General features: G+C 49.3%; 1 protein-coding gene and 12 non-coding genes across 13 annotated transcripts; all 13 read right to left on the bottom strand.

Annotated features, from left to right (window-relative positions):
- Positions 1–37: 37 nt before the first annotated feature.
- TRNAF-GAA (transfer RNA phenylalanine (anticodon GAA)) lies at positions 38–110 on the bottom strand. Its single transcript has one exon. It is a non-coding gene; the product is annotated as a tRNA-Phe (tRNA).
- Positions 111–180: 70 nt separating this feature from the next.
- On the bottom strand, positions 181–253 carry TRNAF-GAA (transfer RNA phenylalanine (anticodon GAA)). Its single transcript has one exon. It is a non-coding gene; the product is annotated as a tRNA-Phe (tRNA).
- Positions 254–318: 65 nt separating this feature from the next.
- On the bottom strand, positions 319–391 carry TRNAF-GAA (transfer RNA phenylalanine (anticodon GAA)). The gene has a single exon. It is a non-coding gene; the product is annotated as a tRNA-Phe (tRNA).
- A 10,070-nt stretch (positions 392–10,461) lies between these two features.
- TRNAF-GAA (transfer RNA phenylalanine (anticodon GAA)) lies at positions 10,462–10,534 on the bottom strand. Its single transcript has one exon. It is a non-coding gene; the product is annotated as a tRNA-Phe (tRNA).
- A 67-nt stretch (positions 10,535–10,601) lies between these two features.
- TRNAF-GAA (transfer RNA phenylalanine (anticodon GAA)) lies at positions 10,602–10,674 on the bottom strand. The gene has a single exon. It is a non-coding gene; the product is annotated as a tRNA-Phe (tRNA).
- Positions 10,675–10,744: 70 nt separating this feature from the next.
- TRNAF-GAA (transfer RNA phenylalanine (anticodon GAA)) lies at positions 10,745–10,817 on the bottom strand. The gene has a single exon. It is a non-coding gene; the product is annotated as a tRNA-Phe (tRNA).
- A 68-nt stretch (positions 10,818–10,885) lies between these two features.
- TRNAF-GAA (transfer RNA phenylalanine (anticodon GAA)) lies at positions 10,886–10,958 on the bottom strand. Its single transcript has one exon. It is a non-coding gene; the product is annotated as a tRNA-Phe (tRNA).
- Positions 10,959–11,028: 70 nt separating this feature from the next.
- Positions 11,029–11,101, bottom strand: TRNAF-GAA (transfer RNA phenylalanine (anticodon GAA)). The gene has a single exon. It is a non-coding gene; the product is annotated as a tRNA-Phe (tRNA).
- A 4,931-nt stretch (positions 11,102–16,032) lies between these two features.
- On the bottom strand, positions 16,033–16,105 carry TRNAF-GAA (transfer RNA phenylalanine (anticodon GAA)). Its single transcript has one exon. It is a non-coding gene; the product is annotated as a tRNA-Phe (tRNA).
- A 4,976-nt stretch (positions 16,106–21,081) lies between these two features.
- On the bottom strand, positions 21,082–21,154 carry TRNAY-GUA (transfer RNA tyrosine (anticodon GUA)). The gene has a single exon. It is a non-coding gene; the product is annotated as a tRNA-Tyr (tRNA).
- Positions 21,155–21,223: 69 nt separating this feature from the next.
- On the bottom strand, positions 21,224–21,296 carry TRNAF-GAA (transfer RNA phenylalanine (anticodon GAA)). Its single transcript has one exon. It is a non-coding gene; the product is annotated as a tRNA-Phe (tRNA).
- Positions 21,297–21,367: 71 nt separating this feature from the next.
- Positions 21,368–21,453, bottom strand: TRNAF-GAA (transfer RNA phenylalanine (anticodon GAA)). The gene has a single exon. It is a non-coding gene; the product is annotated as a tRNA-Phe (tRNA).
- A 3,815-nt stretch (positions 21,454–25,268) lies between these two features.
- LOC144108564 (uncharacterized) lies at positions 25,269–26,213 on the bottom strand. Its single transcript, XM_077641770.1, has one exon. The coding sequence runs from the start codon at positions 26,211–26,213 to the stop codon at positions 25,269–25,271; it is 945 nt and encodes a 314-aa protein (XP_077497896.1).
- Between the last annotated feature and the right edge of the window lie 73 nt (positions 26,214–26,286).

Genomic DNA, 26,286 nt, shown 5'->3' with positions numbered 1-26,286 from the left:
TACTATGCGCACTGTTCGAGCGAAACAAAAAAAGCGCTGCCGAAACCCGGGATCGAACCATGGACCTTTAGACCTTCAGTCTAACGCTCTACCAACTGAGCTATTTCGGCACGTGGATGGGAGCGTAGGCTGCTGCTTGCGTACTATGCGCACTGTTTGAGCGAAACAAAAAAAAAGCGCTGCCGAAACCCGGGATCGAACCAGGGACCTTTAGATCTTCAGTCTAACGCTCTCCCAACTGAGCTATTTCGGCACGTGGATGGGAGCGTAGGCTGCTGCTTGCGTACTATGCGCACTGTTCGAGCGAAACAAAAACGCTGCCGAAACGCGGGATCGAACCAGGGACCTTTAGATCTTCAGTCTAACGCTCTCCCAACTGAGCTATTTCGGCACGTGGATGGGAGCGTAGGCTGCTGCTTGCGTACTATGCGCACTGTTCGAGCGAAACAAAAAAAGCGCTGCCGAAACCCGGGATCGAACCAGGGACCTTTAGATCTTCAGTCTAACGCTCTCCCAACTGAGCTATTTCTTTTTTTTTCTTTATTGCCGGTATTTTGACCCACATGAAAAGAAAGCACATATTCATACATAAGCACTAAAACACAATCAACATCTTTGTTAAAACAACGGCCGCCCAGCTTGTGCGGTCACGCTCATACTAAAATTCCTTCATCGCCAATAATAACTCAACACGTGATAGCCACTCTGGACTACATTCCAGCATCTTTTTCTCCTGAACAAAGTTGCTTATGCTTTCTTTGAAATATTGACGTGCCGGCCTTGCATCGAGATCGGCGTGCCTTACTGCCATTCTGCATTTCCAAATACTGTGTAGGGCTATTAGCATGATCAAATCAAATGGGGTACCGTCATCACTTTCAATTGGCAAGTAGCGAATTCCGTACCCATCAAGCGGAAATTCTTTTTTGATTGTGCGCTGAAGCACATCCCAAAGGAACACAGCATCCCACCATTCAAGGAACACATGCTCAATTGTCTCCTCCTTTCTGCATATTATACAGTGAGTACCCCAGGGAACAAAAAAACCTTTTTCAGCCATCCACGGTTTGACAGTCAGATTTCCAGTGTGTAATCTGAAAAAGAAAGTCTTAACACCAGACGGGACTAACATTGCCTTAACACGCTTTAGTACCTTGTTACCTATACCTTCCCTGTAAAGGGACCGATATAAAGGCACGGGGAGAACCACACTACACAGGTCTTTATACAGTTTTTTCCGGTTGACTTCACTCAGGTATCGGAGTGAAAACCGCGCCATCAAAAACCTACATGAAACCACAACTTCGCGTAGAAAACCATGCACTCCACCGTGCATACTGACAGCAGAGACTACCATATTAGGCAAGTGCTTCCCCAGGCGAAGTTGACAGACAGTGTGTAGAAACGGGTGCTTAACGTCCCGAAGAAATAAATACCGATTGACAACCTGTCTCAAAAACAAATGTGACCAACTGAGTCCTCCATTTCGAACTCGTAGAAATAACTTGGTGCGGCTTGATCTTTCCCAGGAAGATGCCCACACGAACACTGCAAACACCCGATGAAATTTTTGGATATGAACCCTGGAGCAATGCAAGACTTGAAGGACATACCAAAGTTTGCTCACTAAAAATATGTTGCAAATTGTGGCTCTCGAGAACATTGACCAATTCCATCCATTCCATTTATTCACTCTTTCCCTCATTTTATCCACTTCACTCCTCCAGTAGGCCTCGCTGTCTTTGTAACACTCAAGAGGAACTCCCAAGTATTTACCAGGAGTCGTAGTAAAACTCATGTTGGCAAAAGTGTCTGGGGCCTCCGGCCAATCCCCGTGCCAGAATCCCAGGCACTTACTCCAGTTTACCGCGCTGCCACTGGCCGCACAAAAACTTTTAACACACTTAACAGCCTGTGTTACACTGTCGTAATCATTACAAAACATGGCTATATCATCCGCATAAGCCAACAGTCGGACTTCTAACTGATGTAGTTTAAAACCGCGCATACAATCGCTCTGTATAACGCTCAAACAAAATGACTCTATATACAAACAAAACAACAGTGGCGAAAGAGGGCAACCCTGGCGCACCGAGCGTTTGACTGGAATGCGTGAACCCACAACCTTGTTGACAATTAGACTTGTCGTGCAATCCTGGTACGCCATGGCGACCCCGCCTCGAATAATTCTACCCACATTCACATGATCTAGAATGCACAGAAGAATTTCATGAGGCACCCTATCGAAAGCTTTCTCCAGATCAATTTGGATCATTGCCACTTGTGTGCCCATTGCGTCGCAGCACTCAAGGATACTACGCGCTACATGTATATTTGAGAAAATAGATCGGCCTTTAATACCGCACGTTTGATGCGGCCCCACCAGGTCAGTAATGGCTGTCTGCAATCGCTTAGCCAAAATTTTCATCATTATCTTATAGTCTCCATTTGTGAGGCAGATTGGACGGTAAGAAGTTATTCTGCGCAATACAGAGGGGTCTTCTGATTTCGGTATAAGAACAGTGTGGGAGGATGTGAAGGAAGGCGGCAGTACATTGAGATCGAATGCCTCATTATAGACAGCAGCTATAACTGGTGAAATTATTCTTTTTAGACGTTTATAAAAGGCTGAGGTCAGACCATCCGGGCCCGGAGACTTCCCCGGGTGCAAGCTTTCAATAGCGTTTTTCACCTCCTCTACTGAGATAGCTGCCTCCAATAGTTCCTTCGTACTGTCGTCTAGGCTGGGCATCAACAAAAGGAAGTCCTTCTTGAAACGATCAATGTCAACTGAGCAGTTGGCAAATAACCCACTGTAGTGCTCGAAGAAAGCGCGCTCAATATCTTCTGCTGTGTCACTAACTTTTCCACCAACTTCAATTTCCACTATCTGATTGCGCCGCGCGTGCCACTTTTCTGCGCCCAACGCTCTTTTTGATGGAACTTCCCCCGCTATCAGCTTTTCAGCTCTCGCTCGCACCAGAGCACCGTGGTATCTTTCGATGTCGAACTGTTCTATTTTATGCTTTAGTGCGCGAATATCGTCCATGAACATGCCGGGTGTACTGCACTCTTCACTGATCAATTTTTCCAAGTTTCTACGCATCGTTTTTTCCTCTGCCCCCTTTTGTCTGCGTATAGCGCTCGCCCGCTCCAATGCTTTCATTTTAACTGTCTGCTTGAAGTTCTCCCATTTTTCTCTGCACGTCGTATTACCCATATGTTTCATTGCATCAACTTGCGTCGTCACGTCTGCCATAAAAATTTCATCATCCAGTAATTTTGAATTCAATTTCCATAACTGCCACTCGAAGCTTCTTTTCCTTTCTTTCGTGCTTGCTACTAGAAAACTGACTAAGCAGTGATCAGTAAATGAAACAGCGCTCACTCGGTACTCCTTGCAAAAGGGTACCAAATCAAGGCTTACGTATGCTCTATCCAAACGAGCGTGGCTCGAAGCCTGAAAATGGGTGTACTGTGTATTTCTTCCACCACCAAGGCATTCAGCCACATCCGCCAAACTACTGTTCCCTATTATTTCATTTAGGGCAGTCGTGCTTGCATACTTGTACGGTCGGGTGCTAGTTTTGTCCCGGGATGAAAGAACGCAGTTGAAATCACCAATAAGAATGACCAACCTATTACACTGGGTATACTGTTTTAGCTGTTCAAAAAACCTGCACCTTTCCCCAGCAACAGTCGGCGCATACAAACAGATTACACGCCACTCCAAGGACGATAACAAGAAATCACATACAACAAACCGTCCTGACATGCATGACGTGACGGCTTCTATTTTAGCTCCTAGACTATGTCGGACCACCAATGCGCAGCCTGAACAATATCCCACGGAATGGCTCACAATAGCACAGTATCGCGCTACGAATTGCTGCACCATGCCCCCGGTTTCCACGTCGCCCTCGACTTTCGTCTCCTGCACTGCTAGAATGTCAAGGTCAAAGTCGCTTAACAGGCGGTACAGTTGACTCTGCTTCCTCCTTGAGGCAAGCCCTCGGACATTTAATGTTGCCACGCGAATGGACTTTTCCATAGTCATCATAGCAAGGTGGGAAAGAAAACCGGGGGCATGGCGCTTACCTCACAACTGCGGTTTGATCCGGAGTGTGCTAGCACAGGGCGGTCCTCACGGCGGCATAGGCGGCGTTTCCGCCGTCTTGCGCGCCGCCGAAGTGTTCGGCAGCGGTCGAAATGAAGGACGCCGTCCAACAGTCGTCTTGGCTGGCGGCTCGTCTGCAGCAACGACACTAAGCTCCTTCTCATTTTCGCCTGCGTCGTGAGGTCGCTTTGCAGCGGCACTAATACTGTCGCTGTCCATCACGGTGACTGGTGCCGGCTCGGTGGGTGGTTTCTCGCCTCCTCCGGGAGAGGGGTGGCCCGTAGTGCTTGCCTCATCCTTCTCGTTCCCGCCTTCTGCGTCGTCATGTCGCCGCTTGTCTGCGGGTTTATCTCCGCCGTCAATTAGTTGTTCCCCTTGAAAGTTCGACGATGCACCTTGCGTAACCAGGTTACGGCTCGTCCTTGCTGTTTCCTCTGAGTCTTCCTCGTCCATCAGGTGGTCCGATATGTCGTTTGCCTGCACTGGTCCGGCTACGCTGGCGTGCGTCTTTGCGCAATCAGCATCGACGTGGCCGAAACGACGACAACGACTACAGCGCGGCACTTTGCAGTCGCGACGAATGTGCCCGGTGCTCTTGCAGCGCAGACACTGAGGAGCGCGGCCCGGCACAACAACAAGAGTTAGCTCTCCGGCTATCTTGAGCTGATGCGGAATATCGTCTATTTTGACGTCGGCATGCAATTTTAGTCCAACTGTACGAGTCGTCGACCCTTTTTCAGTGACACCGAGCGCCCGCCACTTCTCCCGGGTCACTTCTAACACCTTCCCGTAGGGCGACAGTGCCACGCGAACGTCTTCGTCGGTAACGCCATGCAGCAACCAGTGCAGCTTTACACGAACCTCTCGGTTATTCGGATCAATGAGCAAACATGGGCGATCCTTTACCTTCACGTCGACGGCCAAAAGAAGCTTCTGAGCAGCATCAGCAGTTGTCATTGTCACAGCCCACACGTGGTTCATTTGATACGCCCCCAACGCCACAACGTCGGGAAGCGCACCAAGGTTGGCCAAAGTGTCCCGGTAGTCTTCAACACGATAGGGCCAGGCTCTTGGATCGCCGTGCATGAAAACGGTGTTGGCGACGATGCGTCCGGATGGCAGATTGGGCAGAATAACCTGATAATCTTAGGCAGTAGCCGCAAAAAAACCTGTTACCGCGGCCCGACTGGGCCGCTGAATGCGCTCCGACGGAGCTCATGATAACGCGTCCGTCACGCTCGGTGGCCGGAAGTCGAATAAACCCAACTGAGCTATTTCGGCACGTGGATGGGAGCGTAGGCTGCTGCTTGCGTACTATGCGCACTGTTCGAGCGAAACAAAATAAACGCTGCCGAAACCCGGGATCGAACCAGGGACCTTTAGATCTTCAGTCTAACGCTCTCTTTTTTTTTTTTCTTTATTGCCGCTATTTTGACCCACATGAAAAGAAAGCACATATTCATACATAAGCACTAAAACACAATCAACATCTTTGTTAAAACAACGGCCGCTCAGCTTGTGCGGTCACGCTCATGCTAAAATTCCTTCATCGCCAATAATAACTCAACACGTGACAGCCACTCTGGACTACATTCCAGCATCTTTTTCTCCTGAACAAAGTTGCTTATGCTTTCTTTGAAATATTGACGTGCCGGTCTTGCATCGAGATCGGCGTGCCTTACTGCCATTCTGCATTTCCAAATACTGTGTAGGGCTATTAGCATGATCAAATCAAATGGGGTACCGTCATCACTTTCAATTGGCAAGTAGCGAATTCCGTACCCATCAAGCGGAAATTCTTTTTTGATTGTGCGCTGAAGCACATCCCAAAGGAACACAGCATCCCAGCATTCAAGGAACACATGCTCAATTGTTTCCTCCTTTCTGCATATTATACAGTGAGTACCCCAGGGAACAAAAAAACCTTTTTCAGCCATCCACGGTTTGACAGTCAGATTTCCAGTGTGTAATCTGAAAAAGAAAGTCTTAACACCAGACGGGACTAACATTGCCTTAACACGCTTTAGTACCTTGTTACCTATACCTTCCCTGTAAAGGGACCGATATAAAGGCACGGGGAGAACCACACTACACAGGTCTTTATACAGTTTTTTCCGGTTGACTTCACTCAGGTATCGGAGTGAAAACCGCGCCATCAAAAACCTACATGAAACCACAACTTCGCGTAGAAAACCATGCACTCCACCGTGCATACTGACAGCAGAGACTACCATATTAGGCAAGTGCTTCCCCAGGCGAAGTTGACAGACAGTGTGTAGAAACGGGTGCTTAACGTCCCGAAGAAATAAATACCGATTGACAACCTGTCTCAAAAACAAATGTGACCAACTGAGTCCTCCATTTCGAACTCGTAGAAATAACTTGGTGCGGCTTGATCTTTCCCAGGAAGATGCCCACACGAACACTGCAAACACCCGATGAAATTTTTGGATATGAACCCTGGAGCAATGCAAGACTTGAAGGACATACCAAAGTTTGCTCACTAAAAATATGTTGCAAATTGTGGCTCTCGAGAACATTGACCAATTCCACCCATTTCATTTATTCACTCTTTCCCTCATTTTATCCACTTCACTCCTCCAGTAGGCCTCGCTGTCTTTGTAACACTCAAGAGGAACTCCCAAGTATTTAACAGGAGTCGTAGTAAAACTCATGTTGGCAAAAGTGTCTGGGGCCTCCGGCCAATCCCCGTGCCAGAATCCCAGGCACTTACTCCAGTTTACCGCGCTGCCACTGGCCGCACAAAAACTTTTAACACACTTAACAGCCTGTGTTACACTGTCGTAATCATTACAAAACATGGCTATATCATCCGCAATAAGCCAACAGTCGGACTTCTAACTGATGTAGTTTAAAACCGCGCATACAATCGCTCTGTATCACGCTCAAACAAAATGACTCTATATACAAACAAAACAACAGTGGCGAAAGAGGGCAACCCTGGCGCACCGAGCGTTTGACTGGAATGCGTGAACCCACAACCTTGTTGACAATTAGACTTGTCGTGCAATCCTGGTACGCCATGGCGACCCCGCCTCGAATAATTCTACCCACATTCACATGATCTAGAATGCACAGAAGAATTTCATGAGGCACCCTATCGAAAGCTTTCTCCAGATCAATTTGGATCATTGCCACTTGTGTGCCCATTGCGTCGCAGCACTCAAGGATACTACGCGCCACATGTATATTTGAGAAAATAGATCGGCCTTTAATACCGCACGTCCGATGCGGCCCCACCAGGTCAGTAATGACTGTCTGCAATCGCTTAGCCAAAATTTTCATCATTATCTTATAGTCTCCATTTGTGAGGCAAATTGAACGGTAAGAAGTTACTCTGCGCAATACAGAGGGGTCTTCTGATTTCGGTATAAGAACAGTGTGGGAGGATGTGAAGGAAGGCGGCAGTACATTGAGATCGAATGCCTCATTATAGACAGCAGCTAAAACTGGTGAAATTGTTCTTTTTAGACGTTTATAAAAGGCTGAGGTCAGACCATCCGGGCCCGGAGACTTCCCCGGCTGCAAGCTTTCAATAGCGTTTTTCACCTCCTCTACTGAGATAGCTGCCTCCAATAATTCCTTCGTACTGTCGTCTAGGCTGGGCATCAACAAAAGGAAGTCCTTCTTGAAACGATCAATGTCAACTGAGCAGTTGGCAAATAACCCACTGTAGTGCTCGAAGAAAGCGCGCTCAATATCTTCTGCTGTGTCACTAACTTTTCCACCAACTTCAATTTCCACTATCTGATTGCGCCGCGCGTGCCACTTTTCTGCGCCCAACGCTCTTTTTGATGGAACTTCCCCCGCTATCAGCTTTTCAGCTCTCGCTCGCACCAGAGCACCGTGGTATCTTTCGATGTCGAACTGTTCTATTTTATGCTTTAGTGCGCGAATATCGTCCATGAACATGCCGGGTCTACTACACTCTTCACTGATCAATTTTTCCAAGTTTCTGCGCATCGTTTTTTCCTCTGCCCCCTTTTGTCTGCGTATAGCGCTCGCCCGCTCCAATGCTTTAATTTTAACTGTCTGCTTGAAGTTCTCCCATTTTTCTCTGTACGTCGTATTACCCATATGTTTCATTGCATCAACTTGCGTCGTCACGTCTGCCATAAAAATTTAATCATCCAGTAATTTTGAATTCAATTTCCATAACTGCCACTCGAAGCTTCTTTTCCTTTCTTTCGTGCTTGCTACTAGAAAACTGACTAAGCAGTGATCAGTAAATGAAACAGCGCTCACTCGGTACTCCTTGCAAAAGGGTACCAAATCAAGGCTTACGTATGCTCTATCCAAACGAGCGTTGCTCGAAGCCTGAAAATGGGTGTACTGTGTATTTCTTCCACCACCAAGGCATTCAGCCACATCCGCCAAACTACTGTTCCCTATTATTTCATTTAGGGCAGTCGTGCTTGCATACTTGTACGGTCGGGTGCTAGTTTTGTCCCGGGATGAAAGAACGCAGTTGAAATCACCAATAAGAATGACCAACCTATTACACTGGGTATACTGTTTTAGCTGTTCAAAAAACCTGCACCTTTCCCCAGCAACAGTCGGCGCATACAAACAGATTACACGCCACTCCAAGGACGATCACAAGAAATCACATACAACAAACAGTCCTGACATGCATGACGTGACGGCTTCTATTTTAGCTCCTAGACTATGTCGGACCAACAATGCGCAGCCTGAACAATATCCCACGGAATGGCTCACAATAGCACAGTATCGCGCTACGAATTGCTGCACCATGCCCCCGGTTTCCACGTCGCCCTCGACTTTCGTCTCCTGCACTGCTAGAATGTCAAGGTCAAAGTCGCTTAACAGGCGGTACAGTTGACTCTGCTTCCTCCTTGAGGCAAGCCCTCGGACATTTAATGTTGCCACGCGAATGGACTTTTCCATAGTCATCATAGCAAGGTGGGAAAGAAAACCGGGGGCATGGCGCTTACCTCACAACTGCGGTTTGATCCGGAGTGTGCTAGCACAGGGCGGTCCTCACGGCGGCATAGGCGGCGTTTCCGCCGTCTTGCGCGCCGCCGAAGTGTTCGGCAGCGGTCGAAATGAAGGACGCCGTCCAACAGTCGTCTTGGCTGGCGGCTCGTCTGCAGCAACGACACTAAGCTCCTTCTCATTTTCGCCTGCGTCGTGAGGTCGCTTTGCAGCGGCACTAATACTGTCGCTGTCCATCACGGTGACTGGTGCCGGCTCGGTGGGTGGTTTCTCGCCTCCTCCGGGAGAGGGGTGGCCCGTAGTGCTTGCCTCATCCTTCTCGTTCCCGCCTTCTGCGTCGTCATGTCGCCGCTTGTCTGCGGGTTTATCTCCGCCGTCTATTAGTTGTTCCCCTTGACAGTTCGACGATGCACCTTGCGTAACCAGGTTACGGCTCGTCCTTGCTGTTTCCTCTGAGTCTTCCTCGTCCATCAGGTGGTCCGATATGTCGTTTGCCTGCACTGGTCCGGCTACGCTGGCGTGCGTCTTTGCGCAATCAGCATCGACGTGGCCGAAACGACGACAACGACTACAGCGCGGCACTTTGCAGTCGCGACGAATGTGCCCGGTGCTCTTGCAGCGCAGACACTGAGGAGCGCGGCCCGGCACAACAACAAGAGTTAGCTCTGCGGCTATCTTGAGCTGATGCGGAATATCGTCTATTTTGACGTCGGCATGCAATTTTAGTCCAACTGTACGAGTCGTCGACCCTTTTTCAGTGACACCGAGCGCCCGCCACTTCTCCCGGGTCACTTCTAACACCTTCCCGTAGGGCGACAGTGCCACGCGAACGTCTTCGTCGGTAACGCCATGCAGCAACCAGTGCAGCTTTACACGAACCTCTCGGTTATTCGGATCAATGAGCAAACATGGGCGATCCTTTACCTTCACGTCGACGGCCAAAAGAAGCTTCTGAGCAGCATCAGCAGTTGTCATTGTCACAGCCCACACGTGGTTCATTTGATACGCCCCCAACGCCACAACGTCGGGAAGCGCACCAAGGTTGGCCAAAGTGTCCCGGTAGTCTTCAACACGATAGGGCCAGGCTCTTGGATCGCCGTGCATGAAAACGGTGTTGGCGACGATGCGTCCGGATGGCAGATTGGGCAGAATAACCTGATAATCTTAGGCAGTAGCCGCAAAAAAACCTGTTACCGCGGCCCGACTGGGCCGCTGAATGCGCTCCGACGGAGCTCATGATAACGCGTCCGTCACGCTCGGTGGCCGGAAGTCGAATAAACCCAACTGAGCTATTTCGGCACGTGGATGGGAGCGTAGGCTGCTGCTTGCGTACTATGCGCACTGTTCGAGCGAAACAAAATAAACGCTGCCGAAACCCGGGATCGAACCAGGGACCTTTAGATCTTCAGTCTAACGCTCTCCCAACTGAGCTATTTCGGCACGTGGAAGGGAGCGTAGGCTGCTGCTTGCCTACTATGCGCACTGTTGAGCGAAACAAAATAAACGCTGCCGAAACCCGGGATCGAACCAGGGACCTTTAGATCTTCAGTCTAACGCTCTCCCAACTGAGCTATTTCGGCACGTGGATGGGAGCGTAGGCTGCTGCTTGCGTACTATGCGCTTTGTTCGAGCGAAACAAAAAAAAAGCGCTGCCGAAACCCGGGATCGAACCAGGGACCTTTAGATCTTCAGTCTAACGCTCTCCCAACTGAGCTATTTCGGCACGTGGATGGGAGCGTAGGCTGCTGCTTGCCTACTATGCGCACTGTTCGAGCGAAACAAAATAAACGCTGCCGAAACCCGGGATCGAACCAGGGACCTTTAGATCTTCAGTCTAACGCTCTCCCAACTGAGCTATTTCGGCACGTGGATGGGAGCGTAGGCTGCTGCTTGCGTACTATGCGCACTGTTCGAGCGAAACAAAAAAAAGGCGCTGCCGAAACCCGGGATCGAACCAGGGACCTTTAGACCTTCAGTCTAACGCTCTCAAAACTGAGCTATTTCGGCTTTTTTTTCTTTCTTTATTGCCGGTATTTTGACCCACATGAAAAGAAAGCACATATTCATACATAAGCACTAAAACACAATCAACATCTTTGTTAAAACAACGGCCGCTCAGCTTGTGCGGTCACGCTCATGCTAAAATTCCTTCATCGCCAATAATAACTCAACACGTGACAGCCACTCTGGACTACATTCCAGCATCTTTTTCTCCTGAACAAAGTTGCTTATGCTTTCTTTGAAATATTGACGTGCCGGTCTTGCATCGAGATCGGCGTGCCTTACTGCCATTCTGCATTTCCAAATACTGTGTAGGGCTATTAGCATGATCAAATCAAATGGGGTACCGTCATCACTTTCAATTGGCAAGTAGCGAATTCCGTACCCATCAAGCGGAAATTCTTTTTTGATTGTGCGCTGAAGCACATCCCAAAGGAACACAGCATCCCAGCATTCAAGGAACACATGCTCAATTGTTTCCTCCTTTCTGCATATTATACAGTGAGTACCCCAGGGAACAAAAAAACCTTTTTCAGCCATCCACGGTTTGACAGTCAGAGTTCCAGTGTGTAATTTGAAAAAGAAAGTCTTAACACCAGACGGGACTAACATTGCCTTAACACGCTTTAGTACCTTGTTACCTATACCTTCCCTGTAAAGGGACCGATATAAAGGCAAGGGGAGAACCACACTACAGAGGTCTTTATACAGTTTTTTCCGGTTGACTTCACTCAGGTATTGGAGTGAAAACCGCGCCATCAAAAACGTACATGAAACCACAACTTCGCGTAGAAAACCATGCACTCCACCGGGCATACTGCCAGCAGAGACAACCATATTAGGCAAGTGCTTCCCCAGGCGAAGTTGACAGACAGTGTGTAGAAACGGGTGCTTAACGTCCCGAAGAAATAAATACCGATTGACAACCTGTCTCAAAAACAAATGTGACAAACTGAGTCCTCCATTTCGAACTCGTAGAAATAACTTGGTGCGGCTTGATCTTTCCCAGGAAGATGCCCACACGAACACTGCAAACACCCGATGAAATTTTTGGATATGAACCCTGGAGCAATGCAAGACTTGAAGGACATACCAAAGTTTGCTCACTAAAAATATGTTGCAAATTGTGGCTCTCGAGAACATTGACCAATTCCATCCATTCCATTTATTCACTCTTTCCCTCATTTTATCCACTTCACTCCTCCAGTAGGCCTCGCTGTCTTTGTAACACTCAAGAGGAACTCCCAAGTATTTACCAGGAGTCGTAGTAAAACTCATGTTGGCAAAAGTGTCTGGGGCCTCCGGCCAATCCCCGTGCCAGAATCCCAGGCACTTACTCCAGTTTACCGCGCTGCCACTGGCCGCACAAAAACTTTTAACACACTTAACAGCCTGTGTTACACTGTCGTAATCATTACAAAACATGGCTATATCATCCGCAATAAGCCAACAGTCGGACTTCTAACTGATGTAGTTTAAAACCGCGCATACAATCGCTCTGTATCACGCTCAAACAAAATGACTCTATATACAAACAAAACAACAGTGGCGAAAGAGGGCAACCCTGGCGCACCGAGCGTTTGACTGGAATGCGTGAGCCCACAACCTTGTTGACAATTAGACTTGTCGTGCAATCCTGGTACGCCATGGCGACCCCGCCTCGAATAATTCTACCCACATTCACATGATCTAGAATGCACAGAAGAATTTCATGAGGCACCCTATCGAAAGCTTTCTCCAGATCAATTTGGATCATTGCCACCTGTGTGCCCATTGCGTCGCAGCACTCAAGGATACTACGCGCTACATGTATATTTGAGAAAATAGATCGGCCTTTAATACCGCACGTCTGATGCGGCCCCACCAGGTCAGTAATGACTGTCTGCAATCGCTTAGCCAAAATTTTCATCATTATCTTATAGTCTCCATTTGTGAGGCAAATTGAACGGTAAGAAGTTACTCTGCGCAATACAGAGGGGTCTTCTGATTTCGGTATAAGAACAGTGTGGGAGGATGTGAAGGAAGGCGGCAGTACATTGAGATCGAATGCCTCATTATAGACAGCAGCTAAAACTGGTGAAATTGTTCTTTTTAGACGTTTATAAAAGGCTGAGGTCAGACCATCCGGGCCCGGATACTTCCCCGGCTGCAAGCTTTCAATAGCGTTTTTCACCTCCTCTACTGAGATAGCTGCCTCCAATAATTCCTTCGTACTGTCGTCTAGGCTGGGCATCAACAAAAGGAAGTCCTTCTTGAAACGATCAATGTCAACTGAGCAGTTGGCAAATAACCCACTGTAGTGCTCGAAGAAAGCGCGCTCAATATCTTCTGCTGTGTCACTAACTTTTCCACCAACTTCAATTTCCACTATCTGATTGCGCCGCGCGTGCCACTTTTCTGCGCCCAACGCTCTTTTTGATGAAACTTCCACCGCTATCAGCTTTTCAGCTCTCGCTCGCACCAGAGCACCGTGGTATCTTTCGATGTCGAACTGTTCTATTTTATGCTTTAGTGCGCGAATATCGTCCATGAACATGCCGGGTCTACTACACTCTTCACTGATCAATTTTTCCAAGTTTCTGCGCATCGTTTTTTCCTCTGCCCCCTTTTGTCTGCGTATAGCGCTCGCCCGCTCCAAGGCTTTCATTTTAACTGTCTGCTTGAAGTTCTCCCATATTTCTCTGCACGTCGTATTACCCATATGTTTCACTGCATCAACTTGCGTCGTCACGTCTGCCATAAAAATTTCATCATCCAGTAATTTTGAATTCAATTTCCATAACTGCCACTCGAAGCTTCTTTTCCTTTCTTTCGTGCTTGCTACTAGAAAACTGACTAAGCAGTGATCAGTAAATGAAACAGCGCTCACTCGGTACTCCTTGCAAAAGGGTACCAAATCAAGGCTTACGTATGCTCTATCCAAACGAGCGTTGCTCGAAGCCTGAAAATGGGTGTACTGTGTATTTCTTCCACCACCAAGGCATTCAGCCACATCCGCCAAACTACTGTTCCCTATTATTTCATTTAGGGCAGTCGTGCTTGCATCCTTGTACGGTCGGGTGCTAGTTTTGTCCCGGGATGAAAGAACGCAGTTGAAATCACCAATAAGAATGGCCAACCTATTACACTGGGTATACTGTTTTAGCTGTTCAAAAAACCTGCACCTTTCCCCAGCAACAGTCGGCGCATACAAACAGATTACACGCCACTGCAAGGACGATAACAAGAAATCACATACAATAAACCGTCCTGACGTGCATGACGTGACGGCTTCTATTTTAGCTCCTAGACTATGTCGGACCAACAATGCGCAGCCTGAAGAATATCCCACGGAATGGCTCACAATAGCACAGTATCGCGCTACGAATTGCTGCACCATGCCCCCGGTTTCCACGTCGCCCTCGACTTTCGTCTCCTGCACTGCTAGAATGTCAAGGTCAAAGTCGCTTAACAGGCGGTACAGTTGACTCTGCTTCCTCCTTGAGGCAAGCCCTCGGACATTTAATGTTGCCACGCGAATGGACTTTTCCATAGTCATCATAGCAAGGTGGGAAAGAAAACCGGGGGCATAGCGCTTACCTCACAACTGCGGTTTGATCCGGAGTGTGCTAGCACAGGGCGGTCCTCACGGCGGCATAGGCGGCGTTTCCGCCGTCTTGCGCGCCGCCGAAGTGTTCGGCAGCGGTCGAAATGAAGGACGCCGTCCAACAGTCGTCTTGGCTGGCGGCTCGTCTGCAGCAACGACACTAAGCTCCTTCTCATTTTCGCCTGCGTCGTGAGGTCGCTTTGCAGCGGCACTAATACTGTCGCTGTCCATCACGGTGACTGGTGCCGGCTCGGTGGGTGGTTTCTCGCCTCCTCCGGGAGAGGGGTGGCCCGTAGTGCTTGCCTCATCCTTCTCGTTCCCGCCTTCTGCGTCGTCATGTCGCCGCTTGTCTGCGGGTTTATCTCCGCCGTCTATTAGTTGTTCCCCTTGACAGTTCGACGATGCACCTTGCGTAACCAGGTTACGGCTCGTCCTTGCTGTTTCCTCTGAGTCTTCCTCGTCCATCAGGTGGTCCGATATGTCGTTTGCCTGCACTGGTCCGGCTACGCTGGCGTGCGTCTTTGCGCAATCAGCATCGACGTGGCCGAAACGACGACAACGACTACAGCGCGGCACTTTGCAGTCGCGACGAATGTGCCCGGTGCTCTTGCAGCGGAGACACTGAGGAGCGCGGCCCGGCACAACAACAAGAGTTAGCTCTGCGGCTATCTTGAGCTGATGCGGAATATCGTCTATTTTGACGTCGGCATGCAATTTTAGTCCAACTGTACGAGTCGTCGACCCTTTTTCAGTGACACCAAGCGCCCTCCACTTCTCCCGGGTCACTTCCAACACCTTCCCGTAGGGCGACAGTGCCACGCGAACGTCTTCGTCGGTAACGCCATGTAGCAACCAGTGCAGCTTTCCGCGAACCTCTCGGTTATTCGGATCAATGAGCAAACACGGGCGATTCTTTACCTTCACGTCGACGGCCAAAAGAAGCTTCTGAGCAGCATCAGCAGTTGTCATTGTCACAGCCCACACGTGGTTCATTTGATACGCCCCCAACGCCACAACGTCGGGAAGCGCACCAAGGTTGGCCAAAGTGTCCCGGTAGTCTTCAACACGATAGGGCCGGGCTCTTGGATCGCCGTGCATAAAAACGGTGTTGGCGACGATGCGTCCGGATGGCAGATTGGGCAGAATAACCTGATAATCTTCGGCAGTAGCCGTAAAAAACCTGTTACCGCGGCCCGACTGGGCCGCTGAAACCGCTCCGACGGAGCTCATGATAACGCGTCCGTCACGCTCGGTGGCCGGAAGTCGAATGACAGCTATTTCGGCACGTGGATGGGAGCGTAGGCTGCTGCTTGCGTACTATGCGCACTGTTCAAGCGAAAAAAAAAAGCACTGCCGAAACCCAGGATCGAACCAGGGACCTTTAGATCTTCAGTCTAACGCTCTCCCAACTGAGCTATTTCGGCACTTTTTTTTTTATTACCGGTAAACAATACATAAAAATCTCTAGCCACACTTTGGCCGAGACAATGGGTTAAAACTTTTTCATGTTAATCAGTTCATCCATAACTGCCACCCAGTCCGGCGGCTGGGGTTTACTGCGGAGAACATCTCTCAGGAAAACTGCACTTTCTATAAAGTTTTCTCTCACTGGTCGCACATTTGCGTCGGCGTGCCTGGCCGCCATTCTCGTTTTCCAGATGCTGTGGAGGCCCAGTAGCATAAACATGTCGTAAGGAACTTCCTCACTTTCTATAGGTAGAAACCGGATGCCGTAAGGAGTTACAGGTAGTTCTTTCTTTTATGTTCTTTGCAAGATGTCCCAGTGGAAAACCGGGTCCCAGCAGTCGATAAACACATGTTCGATGGTCTCGGGTTTTTTGCAGAGTATGCAGTCAGTGGTCCAGGGCACAAAAATGTCTTTATCGTTTAGCCATGTTTTCACCGGAAGAGTACCAGTATGAAGTTTAAAAAAAAGGATTTGACAGTCGGTCTTACCGGCATCTTCTTAAATCGCTTTAGCACATCTTTGCCTGGGCCTCCGCAGTAAAAGGAACGGTATAAGGGAGCAGGTATAAATATATCTAGCAAATCTTTGTACAGTTTTTTCCTGGGTACCGCACATAGATACCTTGTAGAAAAGTGAGCGCTCAAAGTGCGAAAGGCTGCCACAACTTCACGCAAAAAACCTGTTACAGCACGATTCGTGGCCGGGTAACTGGACACAACAAATTCCGGCAACACGTTGCCTAAGCGCACCTGCAACATTGTGCGCAACAAAGGATCGGTTTGATCACGTAGAAACAAAAATCTTGAGACAACTTGCTTCAGAAACAAATTAGAAAGACCAAGGCCGCCCCTTTTGACCGGAAGGAACAGATTAACTCGACTTGTTCGCTCCCAATTTGAGCTCCAAATAAAGACAGCAAACACTCTATGCAGCTTCTGCAGGTTTGCTCGGGTAATGAACACGAACTGCAATAAATACCAAATTCTGGCTATTAAAAATACATTGCACACACTTGCGCGCGCGAAAACAGAAAGATCACGTCCTTTCCAGCCATCCGCTTTTTTCCTTGCACTCTGCGTTATCTCACCCCACAACTCCGTACTGCTTTTGTAGTGCTCCAAGGGTACCCCCAAGTACTTCGCAGGGGAGGTCGTCCATTTCATGTTAGCAAAAACGGCAGGTGTGCTGTCCCAATCACCGTGCCAAAAACCTATGCACTTATCCCAGTTAATTTCAGGCCCAGTCTTTTTGCAATATTCCCCCGCAACTTTCACAACTTCTTTAACGCTTTCTTGGTCCGCGCAAAAAAACAGCAATATCATCAGCGTAAGCAAGCACTTTTACTTGCGCCGACAGAAGAGTGAAACCACAGATCCCATCATTGTGTAACAGTGATAACACAAAAGGCTCAAGGTAGATCGCAAAGAGCAATGGCGAGAGCGGGCAACCCTGCCTGACCGAAGAACACACAGGTACAGGTTCAGTCAGCTGTTTGTTCACTATAATTCGGGTAACACAGTTGTCGTACGCCATCTGTACACCTTGGAGTATCACAGAGCCGACGTTGGCATATTCTAGAATGGCGAAAAGAATGCCGTGCGACACTCGATCGAAGGCCTTTGCAAGGTCAAGCTGTATCATGGCAACTCGACCCCCGAAGGCATCGCAGCATTCAAGAACAGTTCTAGCAATGTGCACCTTTGTTCCAATGGTGCGACCTTTAATACCGCACGTTTGGTGGGGCCCAACAAGGTCCTTTATGACCTTTTGCAGTCTGTTGGCAAGAATCTTCATAAACACTTTATAGTCAACGTTGGTTAGGCTTATCGGCCGATAAGCCCCAACGGACAGAAGTTTAGCCTGGTCCTCACTCTTGGGTATTAAAACCACACGTGCTGTTTTAAATGATGGTGGCATTTTCTTTGTCCCATAAACTTCGGTGAAGGCGCAGTGGAGAGCTTGGGTGAGTTCGGATTTGAACTTCTTATAAATTCACTACCCAGGCCGTCAGGACCAGGAGATTTTCCGGCACTCAGCTCTTCGATTGCTCTTCCCACTTCGCTTACGCTGATTGGTACCTCCAGCCCTTGTTTTATATCGTCTCCTAGTTTTGGCATACGGTACAAGAACGTGTTTGCAAACCCCTCTTCTTCAAGTCGTCGCCGCCCAAGCAATTCCCGATACTGCTCAACAAACGCCAACTGAATCAATTTGCTATCATTCGTTACCTCGTTTCTGTACCTGATTTGTCTTACTTCATTCTGAGTCGCGTACTTCTTTTCGTCACTAAGCGAGCGTTTAGTAGGTACTTGGTCAAGCCAGAGACGTTCAGCACGGGCCCGTATCATGGCAGCTGTAAACTTGTCTTTTTCGATAATCTCAAGTTTACTTTTTGTATCTCATATTTCTTTCTTATACCTTCCCGGCTGGGAACTTTCCAGGCCTACGAGCAAGTCAAGTTGGCAATGTAGTTCTTTTTCTTTAACACGTTTACCGTGGCATATAATGCTTGCCCTTTCAATCGCGTTTATTTTCACTTGCTGTTTGAAATCTTCCCACCTAATTACCCAGTTCCCAGGCTCTGCTGATAGCAATGCTTTAATGCATTCATTAACTTTAATGCCAAAGCGTTCATCCTCGAGTAACTGTGCGTTAAACTTCCACAGTTCCCACGAGCAACGAGATTTCTTGTCTTTTTTCCCCAGGGTAAACGTAACTAAGCTGTGGTCGGTAAATGACATGTGTTTCACCTCGTAGCTATTGCACAAAGGAATCAGATCAAGCGACACATACGCTCTGTCAAGTCTCGCGTGACTTTCACCCTGGAAGTGAGTCAAATGCGGCGCAACCGAAAGAACTTCAGCAACATCATCTAAACCATTTTCTTGCACAATCGAATTCAAAAATTCCGCACTTTTATCACGAAGGAGTCTTTTTGTAATTCTATCCTCTGCTTTACAAACGCAGTTAAAGTCGCCCAAAAGCACAATTAACCGCTCACACACATATTGTTCAAGGCGCTCAAAAAATTCCTTGCGCTCGTTCTCCCTGTTAGGGGCATACACGCATATGACTCTCCATAGCAAATTGCAATAAAAAATCCACTACAACCAAACGGCCAGTTTGACACACGGTTAAATTCTGCTCGACAATCCCCAGAGAATTCCTAATAAATACAGCACAACCGCCCGATGTGCCAGAAGAATGGCACACACAAACATTGTAGCGTGCCGTAAAAGGCTGCACCATAAGGTCCGCCTGTTCCTGTCTTTCGACTTTGGTCTCGTGTACGGCTATTATGTCTAGGTCATTATCAACGAACAGCCGGCTTAGCTGGTACTGACGCTTCTTGGAAGCCAGTCCCCTGACATTAATTGTTGCAATGCGCAACGCTCTAAGAGGTGTAGAAGCCATCTAGTTTAGGTACAGGAGCCATATGGTGCATGCCTCGGGACAAAAAGCGACGGTGCGGGTGACTTGCCTAGTCTAAGGTGTTCGATGGGTGCGGCGGCGGTAATCCAACGTCTTTTTCACAAGTTCCTCTTGCGTATGGACTGGAAAATCAGCCCATGCAGCCCGTCACCGAAAAAGGCCATCTTACGCCCACACAAACCACTCACAGGACACTCACTCCAACTAAGGCGGCGGCATAGCCGCCGCTCGTTGATCGGCCTGTACATTCGGCCGCAGTTTCAACGTCGGTCGCCTGACACCAACAGTCTTCTGCGGTGGCTCGTCGCCTTCGCTCACTTTGGGCTCTCCATTCGCACTGTGCTCGTGCGGTCGCTTCCCTGCCTGGTTGCTGGTTGATGCATGTGACACTTCCATGCTGTCACCATGCTGGGGAACGACGGGAGCTGACGCCCCACTGCTCAAGACTTCGTCCGTTGGCGCCTTGACTTCTGCAGGCTGCGCTACCTGTTGCTGCCGCTTACTGCTGGGCTCCTCTACGCTTGTGGATATTTCCGGAGGGGGCACAGCTGGGGCCTTTTTCTCCACGCTGTCCCCTGCCTCTGCTGCAGCGTCTTCCGCGTCAGCCTCGTCCATGACAAGTTCGGACGAAATGTCAGTGTTGACTGGGACGGCAGCACTCGCGTACGTGCGTACGCAGCTGCTTTCTTCGTGCCCGTAGCGACGACAGGCGCCGCATCGTGGAACCTTGCACTCACGGCGAATGTGCCCAGTACCGTGGCAGCGCAGACACAGCGGAGCTCTGCCCGGTACAACCACGAGAGCCAGCTCACCGCCAACCCTGATTTCGTGAGGGAGGTCTTCCAGCTTCACGCCAGGATTCACTTTCAATGAAACCAAGCGTGTCGTCAACCCCTTGCTGGCGACACCCTGGACGCGCCACCGCTCCTTGGTGACTTCGCTCACCTTGCCGTACGGAGCAAAGGCTACCCTCACGTCTTCGTCGGGCACGTTGTGCAGCAGCCAGTGCAGCTTGACGCGGACGTCCTGGTTTGCCGGGTCGATGACGAGACAGCGGCGGTCTTTGACTTTCAATTCGCCGGCAGAAAGAATTTTCGTCACCGCCTCAGCACTCGCGAAAGTAACAGCCCATACATGGCTCATGCGATACGCCCTCAAGGCGATAACCTCGGGGAGCAGCATCCGCTGAGCCAGCGCATCCCTGAAATCTTCGACCCGATAAGGACGGGCCCGCACATCAGCGTGCAAAAAAACTGTGTTTAACACAACACGTCCTGTAGGAAGGGTAGGCAGAATCACCTGATACTCTTCATCCGAGGCAAAAGCCCTGTTTCCGCGGCCAGACATGGCCGCTGTAGCTGCTCCAACGGAGCCCGTCATCGCACGTCCGTCACGCTCGGTGGCCGGAAGTCGAATCCGAGCTATTTCGGCACGTGGATGGGAGCGTAGGTTGCTGCTTGCGTACTGTGCGCACTGTTCGAGCGAAACAAAAAAAAACGCTGCCGAAACCCGGGATCGAACCAGGGACCTTTAGATCTACAGTCTAACGCTCTCCCAACTGAGCTATTTCGGCACGTGGATGGGAGCGTAGGCTGCTGCTTGCGTACTATGCGCACTGTTCGAGCGAAACAAAAAAAAGCGCTGCCGAAACCCGGGATCGAACCAGGGACCTTTAGATCTTCAGTCGAACGCTCTCCCAACCGGGCTATTTCGGCACGTGGATGGGAACGTAGGCTGCTGCTTCCGTACAATGCGCACTGTTCGAGCGAAACAAAAAAAAAAGCGCTGCCAAAACCCGGGATCGGACCAGGGACCTTTAGATCTTCAGTCTAACGCTCTCCCAACTGAGCTATTTCTTTTTTTTTTATTGCCGACTTTGACATTCAAAACACACAAGATGAACAATTAAAACGTGTCGGCAGACCTTTGCCTGACACGGCATGTTAAAATTTTTTCAGTCTTGCCAAATCATCAAGCACATCGATCCATTTTGGCTGTTCAGGGAGGGCCTTATACGCCTCCCTAAATCGCACAACATTTTGAATGAAATGTTCCCGTACAGGTTTCACTTGTTCATCTGCTTTGTTAAACTCCATTCTGGTTTTCCACAAGCTGTGAAGTCCCAGGAGCATTACTGCATCAAATGGAAAATCATCTGTTTTGTGAAAAGGTAGAAATCTTATGCCATATGCATCTAATGGGTGGTCTTTCTTTAAAGTTCTCTGAAGGACATCCCAGAAAAAAATGGGATCCCAACAGTCCAAAAACACATGTTCAATGGTTTCCGGTTTGTGGCACAGGAAACAGTTTGTTGACCAAGGGACGAAAAGACCTTTATCGTGCATCCACGTTTTCACTGATAAGGTATTAGTGTGGAGTTTAAAGAAAAAGGATTTGATCGCTGGCAATATTGGCATCTTCTTAACTCTTTTAAGTACATCAGCTCCTGGGCCTGCAATGTGTGGCAAACGATATATCGGCAGAGGAAGCATTGTGTCCACTAAGTCCACGTACAATTTTTTTTTCTTGACATTACACAAATACTCCATGGAAAACCGAACATGCAGCATTCTGTACGCGAGCACAACTTCTTTAAGGTACCCTCTTATCGCACCATTTACATGTACCGAACTTACAAGAAGGTCAGGAAGAAGTCGACAAAGCCGTACGTGCATTACAGTCCGGAGGAAGACATCATTTTCATCCCGTAGGTACATGAAACGCGAGACAACTTGTCTCAAAAATAAACGCGCCAGGCCAAGCCCACCTTTCTTCACAGAAAGAAACAAGTTTGTTCGACTCGTCCTTTCCCAGGTCGAAGCCCAAATAAAAACCGCAAATACACGATGAAGTTTTTGAATGCTTGCCCGGGAAGCACTGAGCACATTCATCACATACCACACTTTAGCAGTAAGGAACAGGTTGCAGATAATGGCACGCGAAAACATCGATAACCGTCTCCCTTGCCATGCATCACTTCTTTCCTTGGCCCTCGATGCTTGGTCAAGCCAGTACGGATCTGGGTCCCGGTAACTGTCAAGGGGTACTCCTAAATACAACGCTGGAGTGGTGGACCAGCGCATCCGAGAATAGTGTTCAGGCGTGACGTCCCAGCCACCGTGCCAGAACCCGATGCTTTTTTCCCAGTTGATGTGGGCTCCAGTGCAGCTACAAAAATTGTGCACTACGTTCGTTACCTCAGAAATACTTTCTGTATTTGCACAAAATACAGCGATGTCATCAGCATAAACCAAGATTTTTACGTGCGCTGATTGCAGCCTGAAGCCCGTTATGCAATCATTATTCCGTATGGCCAAGCAAAGTGGCTCAAGGTACGCCGCGAACAGCAATGGCGACAGGGGACAACCTTGTCTTACAGAAGATCGCACTTGCAAGCTGCCAGTGAGTTCGCCGTTCACAACAATCTGAGTCGTACAGTTTGCGTATGCCATTCTTACACCTTCCGTTATTATTCGGCCAACATTCGCATGCTCTAGTACGGCAAACAGGACGTCATGAGACACCCGGTCAAAGGCTTTTGCCAGATCTAGTTGTATCATCGCCACTCGGTCATCAAAAGAGTCACAGCATTCTAGTATGGACCGCGCCACGTGTATGTTCGTAGCGATACTTCGACCTTTTATGCCACACGTTTGGTGCGTGCCTACAATCGATGTTATAACACTCTGCAGTCTCTTCGCCAACACCTTCATGAAAATCTTGTAGTCGACGTTTGTGAGGCTTATCGGGCGATAAGACCCCACCATCAGGAGCTTTTCAGCATCATCGGTTTTAGGAATGAGCACTATGTGCGAAGTTGTGAAGGACAGCGGAACACGTTTTTTCTCATAACTTTCAACGACAATGACTTGCAGTATCTGGGCTATTGCAGTTTTGAAAGCTTTGTAGAAAGCTGCTTCCAGGCCGTCGGGGCCAGGAGCTTTACCGGTTGGCAATGCATCTATCGCGTCCTCTATTTCTTGCAAGGAAATCGTCTGTTCGAGCCGTATTTTGATTTCTTCGTCAAGTTTCGGCATAAGAGGTAGAAATTCGCAATGGAAGCCCCTTTCCGCTTTCCGCGAATGACCCAGCATATTTTTGAAGTGATCACAGATTGTTTCCTTGATTACGCCACTGTCTGCCGAAACCCCTGCCCCAGTGTTTATTTGTCGTATTTGCTTTCGGCACGAGTATCGTTTTTCATCGGATATCGCTCGTTTTGTTGGTGTCTCCCCTGCCCATAGCTGCTCAGTTCGCGCCCGAATAACTGCCGCAGTATACTTATCGGCGTCCATTTTTTCCAGCTGGGCTTTGACATCCCTGATTTCATTAAAGCATGTGCCTGGTTGTGCGCTTTCTATACACGTGAGGTATTCAAGCTGTTCACGAAGCTCTGCTTCCTTTTGTTTCTCGGCATATTTCAACTGCGTACCTTTTTCAGTCGCTCTTATTTTTACCCTTTGCTTAAACTCCTCCCACTCTGCAGCGAAGTTCGGCGGTTGCGCTGTAATTAGCTTCTCTAGTTCTTGCTTTACTTCCTTAGCGAATCCTTCGTCCTCCAACAACTTATTTAATTTCCATAAATGCCAATTAAACCGCTTTTTGCTTTGCTGCCTGCCAAAGGTTGTAATCACTAGGGCGTGGTCACTGAAAGCCACAGGTCTGACATCATACAATGTGCATAGTGAAAAAAGTTCTGCCGACACATACACTCTGTCCAATCGGGCATGGCTATTGCCCTGAAAATGGGTATACCGTGTACAAGGGCCATTGGTGAAAACACTTCCAATATCTTCTAAATTATGGCCACGGACCAATTCGTTCAAGACATCAGCACTCCTATCTCTCACAAACGCACTTCTTGCACGATCGGTAGCCTGACAGACGCAGTTGAAATCGCCCAGTAGGATTAGTACTTTGTCACAGTTTAGGTATGTCTCAAAGCGGTCAAAAAACACTCTTCGCTCGGACTCCGCATTTGGTGCATACACACAAATAACTCGGAACTCAACGCCAGAGTACAAAAAATCAACGACAAGAAGACGGCCGCTATCACACGAGAAAAGTGACTGCTCCGTAATAGCGAAATTATTGCGAAGAAAAAGTACGCAGCCGCCAGAGGCACCTACAGAATGACACACACATACTTCAAAATGCGTACGGAAAACGGACACCATACGTTCTGTAGCTTCTTGGCTTTCAATTTTAGTTTCTTGTATTGCAACTACGTGCAGATCGTTGTCTAGAAGAAGGCGACTGAGCTGGCATGGTCGCCTTCTTGCTGCAAGGCCTCGCACGTTTAAGGTGGCTACACGCAGTGCTTCAGTTAAAAAGAGAGCCATATCGATAGAAAAAAACGCCTCATTTTATGGTGCCTGCCTTCGCGCCACGCCCAAAAAAAAAAATCCCCAGACCCCAGAACGGGCTCTAGGCATGAAACTACGGAGGCGGTTTCCCCGCCTGCCGTGTTTCGGACGAAGTGTTCGGCCGCGGCTTCAAGCTCGGCCGCCTCATACCTGCGGCTTTGGGCGGCGGCTCGTCTCCGCCATTGCCGTCCTGTTGAAGCGCCGTGCTCTCACCGTCGTCGTGCGGGCGCTTTCCCGCCGCTAGGTTAGCCGCCTCGGAAGACATGTCCATGCTCACAGGGTCAGGAGGAATGGAAGGAGCCCCAGTAGCGACTGGGGATTTCACCTCACCCTCCGACCTCTGCCATGCGTCCTGCGAGGCGCTGGTTCACGTATGGTTACGCCCCCCTCAGCAACAATTTTGTCCTGTTGCGATGTCTCCACGGCATTCGTCTCGCCCGCCGCTGTCGCAGTCGTAGCGGCAGACGTCTCTTCCATATCCGCCGCGTCCATGAGCAAGGCTGAAGCGTCCTGATTGTTAACGGACCCGGTGACTTTTGCGTAGGTACGCTCGCACTGGCTGTCCTCGTGGCCGAACCGTCGACAAGCACCGCACCGCGGTATGCGGCACTCCCGGCGTATGTGGCCCGTGCCACGGCAGCGAAGGCAGAGCGGAGCCCTGCCCGGCACGACCACGAGAGCCAGCTCACCGGCGACGCTCACCTGGTGCAGAATGTCGTCGAGCTTCACTCCCGGTTTCACCTTCAGGGTGACGAGCCTTGTAGTGGAGCCTTTGTCTGCCATACCCTGAACTCGCCACCGCTCGCGGGCAACGTCAGTCACCTTGCCAAATGCCGCGAAGGCGAGCTTCACGTCGTCGTCAGGAACACTGTGCAAAAGCCAGTGGACTTTCATGCGCACGTCTTGGTTAGCTGGGTCGATGAGAAGACACCGGCACTTTTTCACAACCAGCTCACCAGCACTCACAATTTTTTTCACGGCGTCTTCATCCTTAAACGTAACCGCCCACACGTGGCTCATCCTGTAGGCTCCGATGGCGATTACTTCCGGCAGGAGCGATAACTCAGCCAGAACATCGCGAAAATCTTCCACCCGGTATGGGCGTGCCCTGATATCACAGTGCAAAAAAACTGTGTTGGCAACGAAACGCCCTGTAGGCAAACTCGGTAGAACTACCTGGTATTCAGCACCTGTCGAAGAAAAAGCACCAAAAGACCTGTTTCCGCGACCCTGCTGGGCCGCTGACGCCGCTCCGACGGAGCTCATGATAACGCGTCCGTTCACTAGCGCGGCCGGAAGCAGAATGAACTGAGCTATTTCGGCACGTGGATGGGAGCGT

This window comes from Amblyomma americanum, chromosome 10 (genome assembly GCF_052857255.1).
Source record: "Amblyomma americanum isolate KBUSLIRL-KWMA chromosome 10, ASM5285725v1, whole genome shotgun sequence".
NCBI classification, from domain to species: Eukaryota; Metazoa; Arthropoda; class Arachnida; order Ixodida; family Ixodidae; genus Amblyomma; species Amblyomma americanum.
Note: the sequence above shows the minus strand (reverse complement) of the source record. Positions and strands in the feature narration are given on the sequence as shown.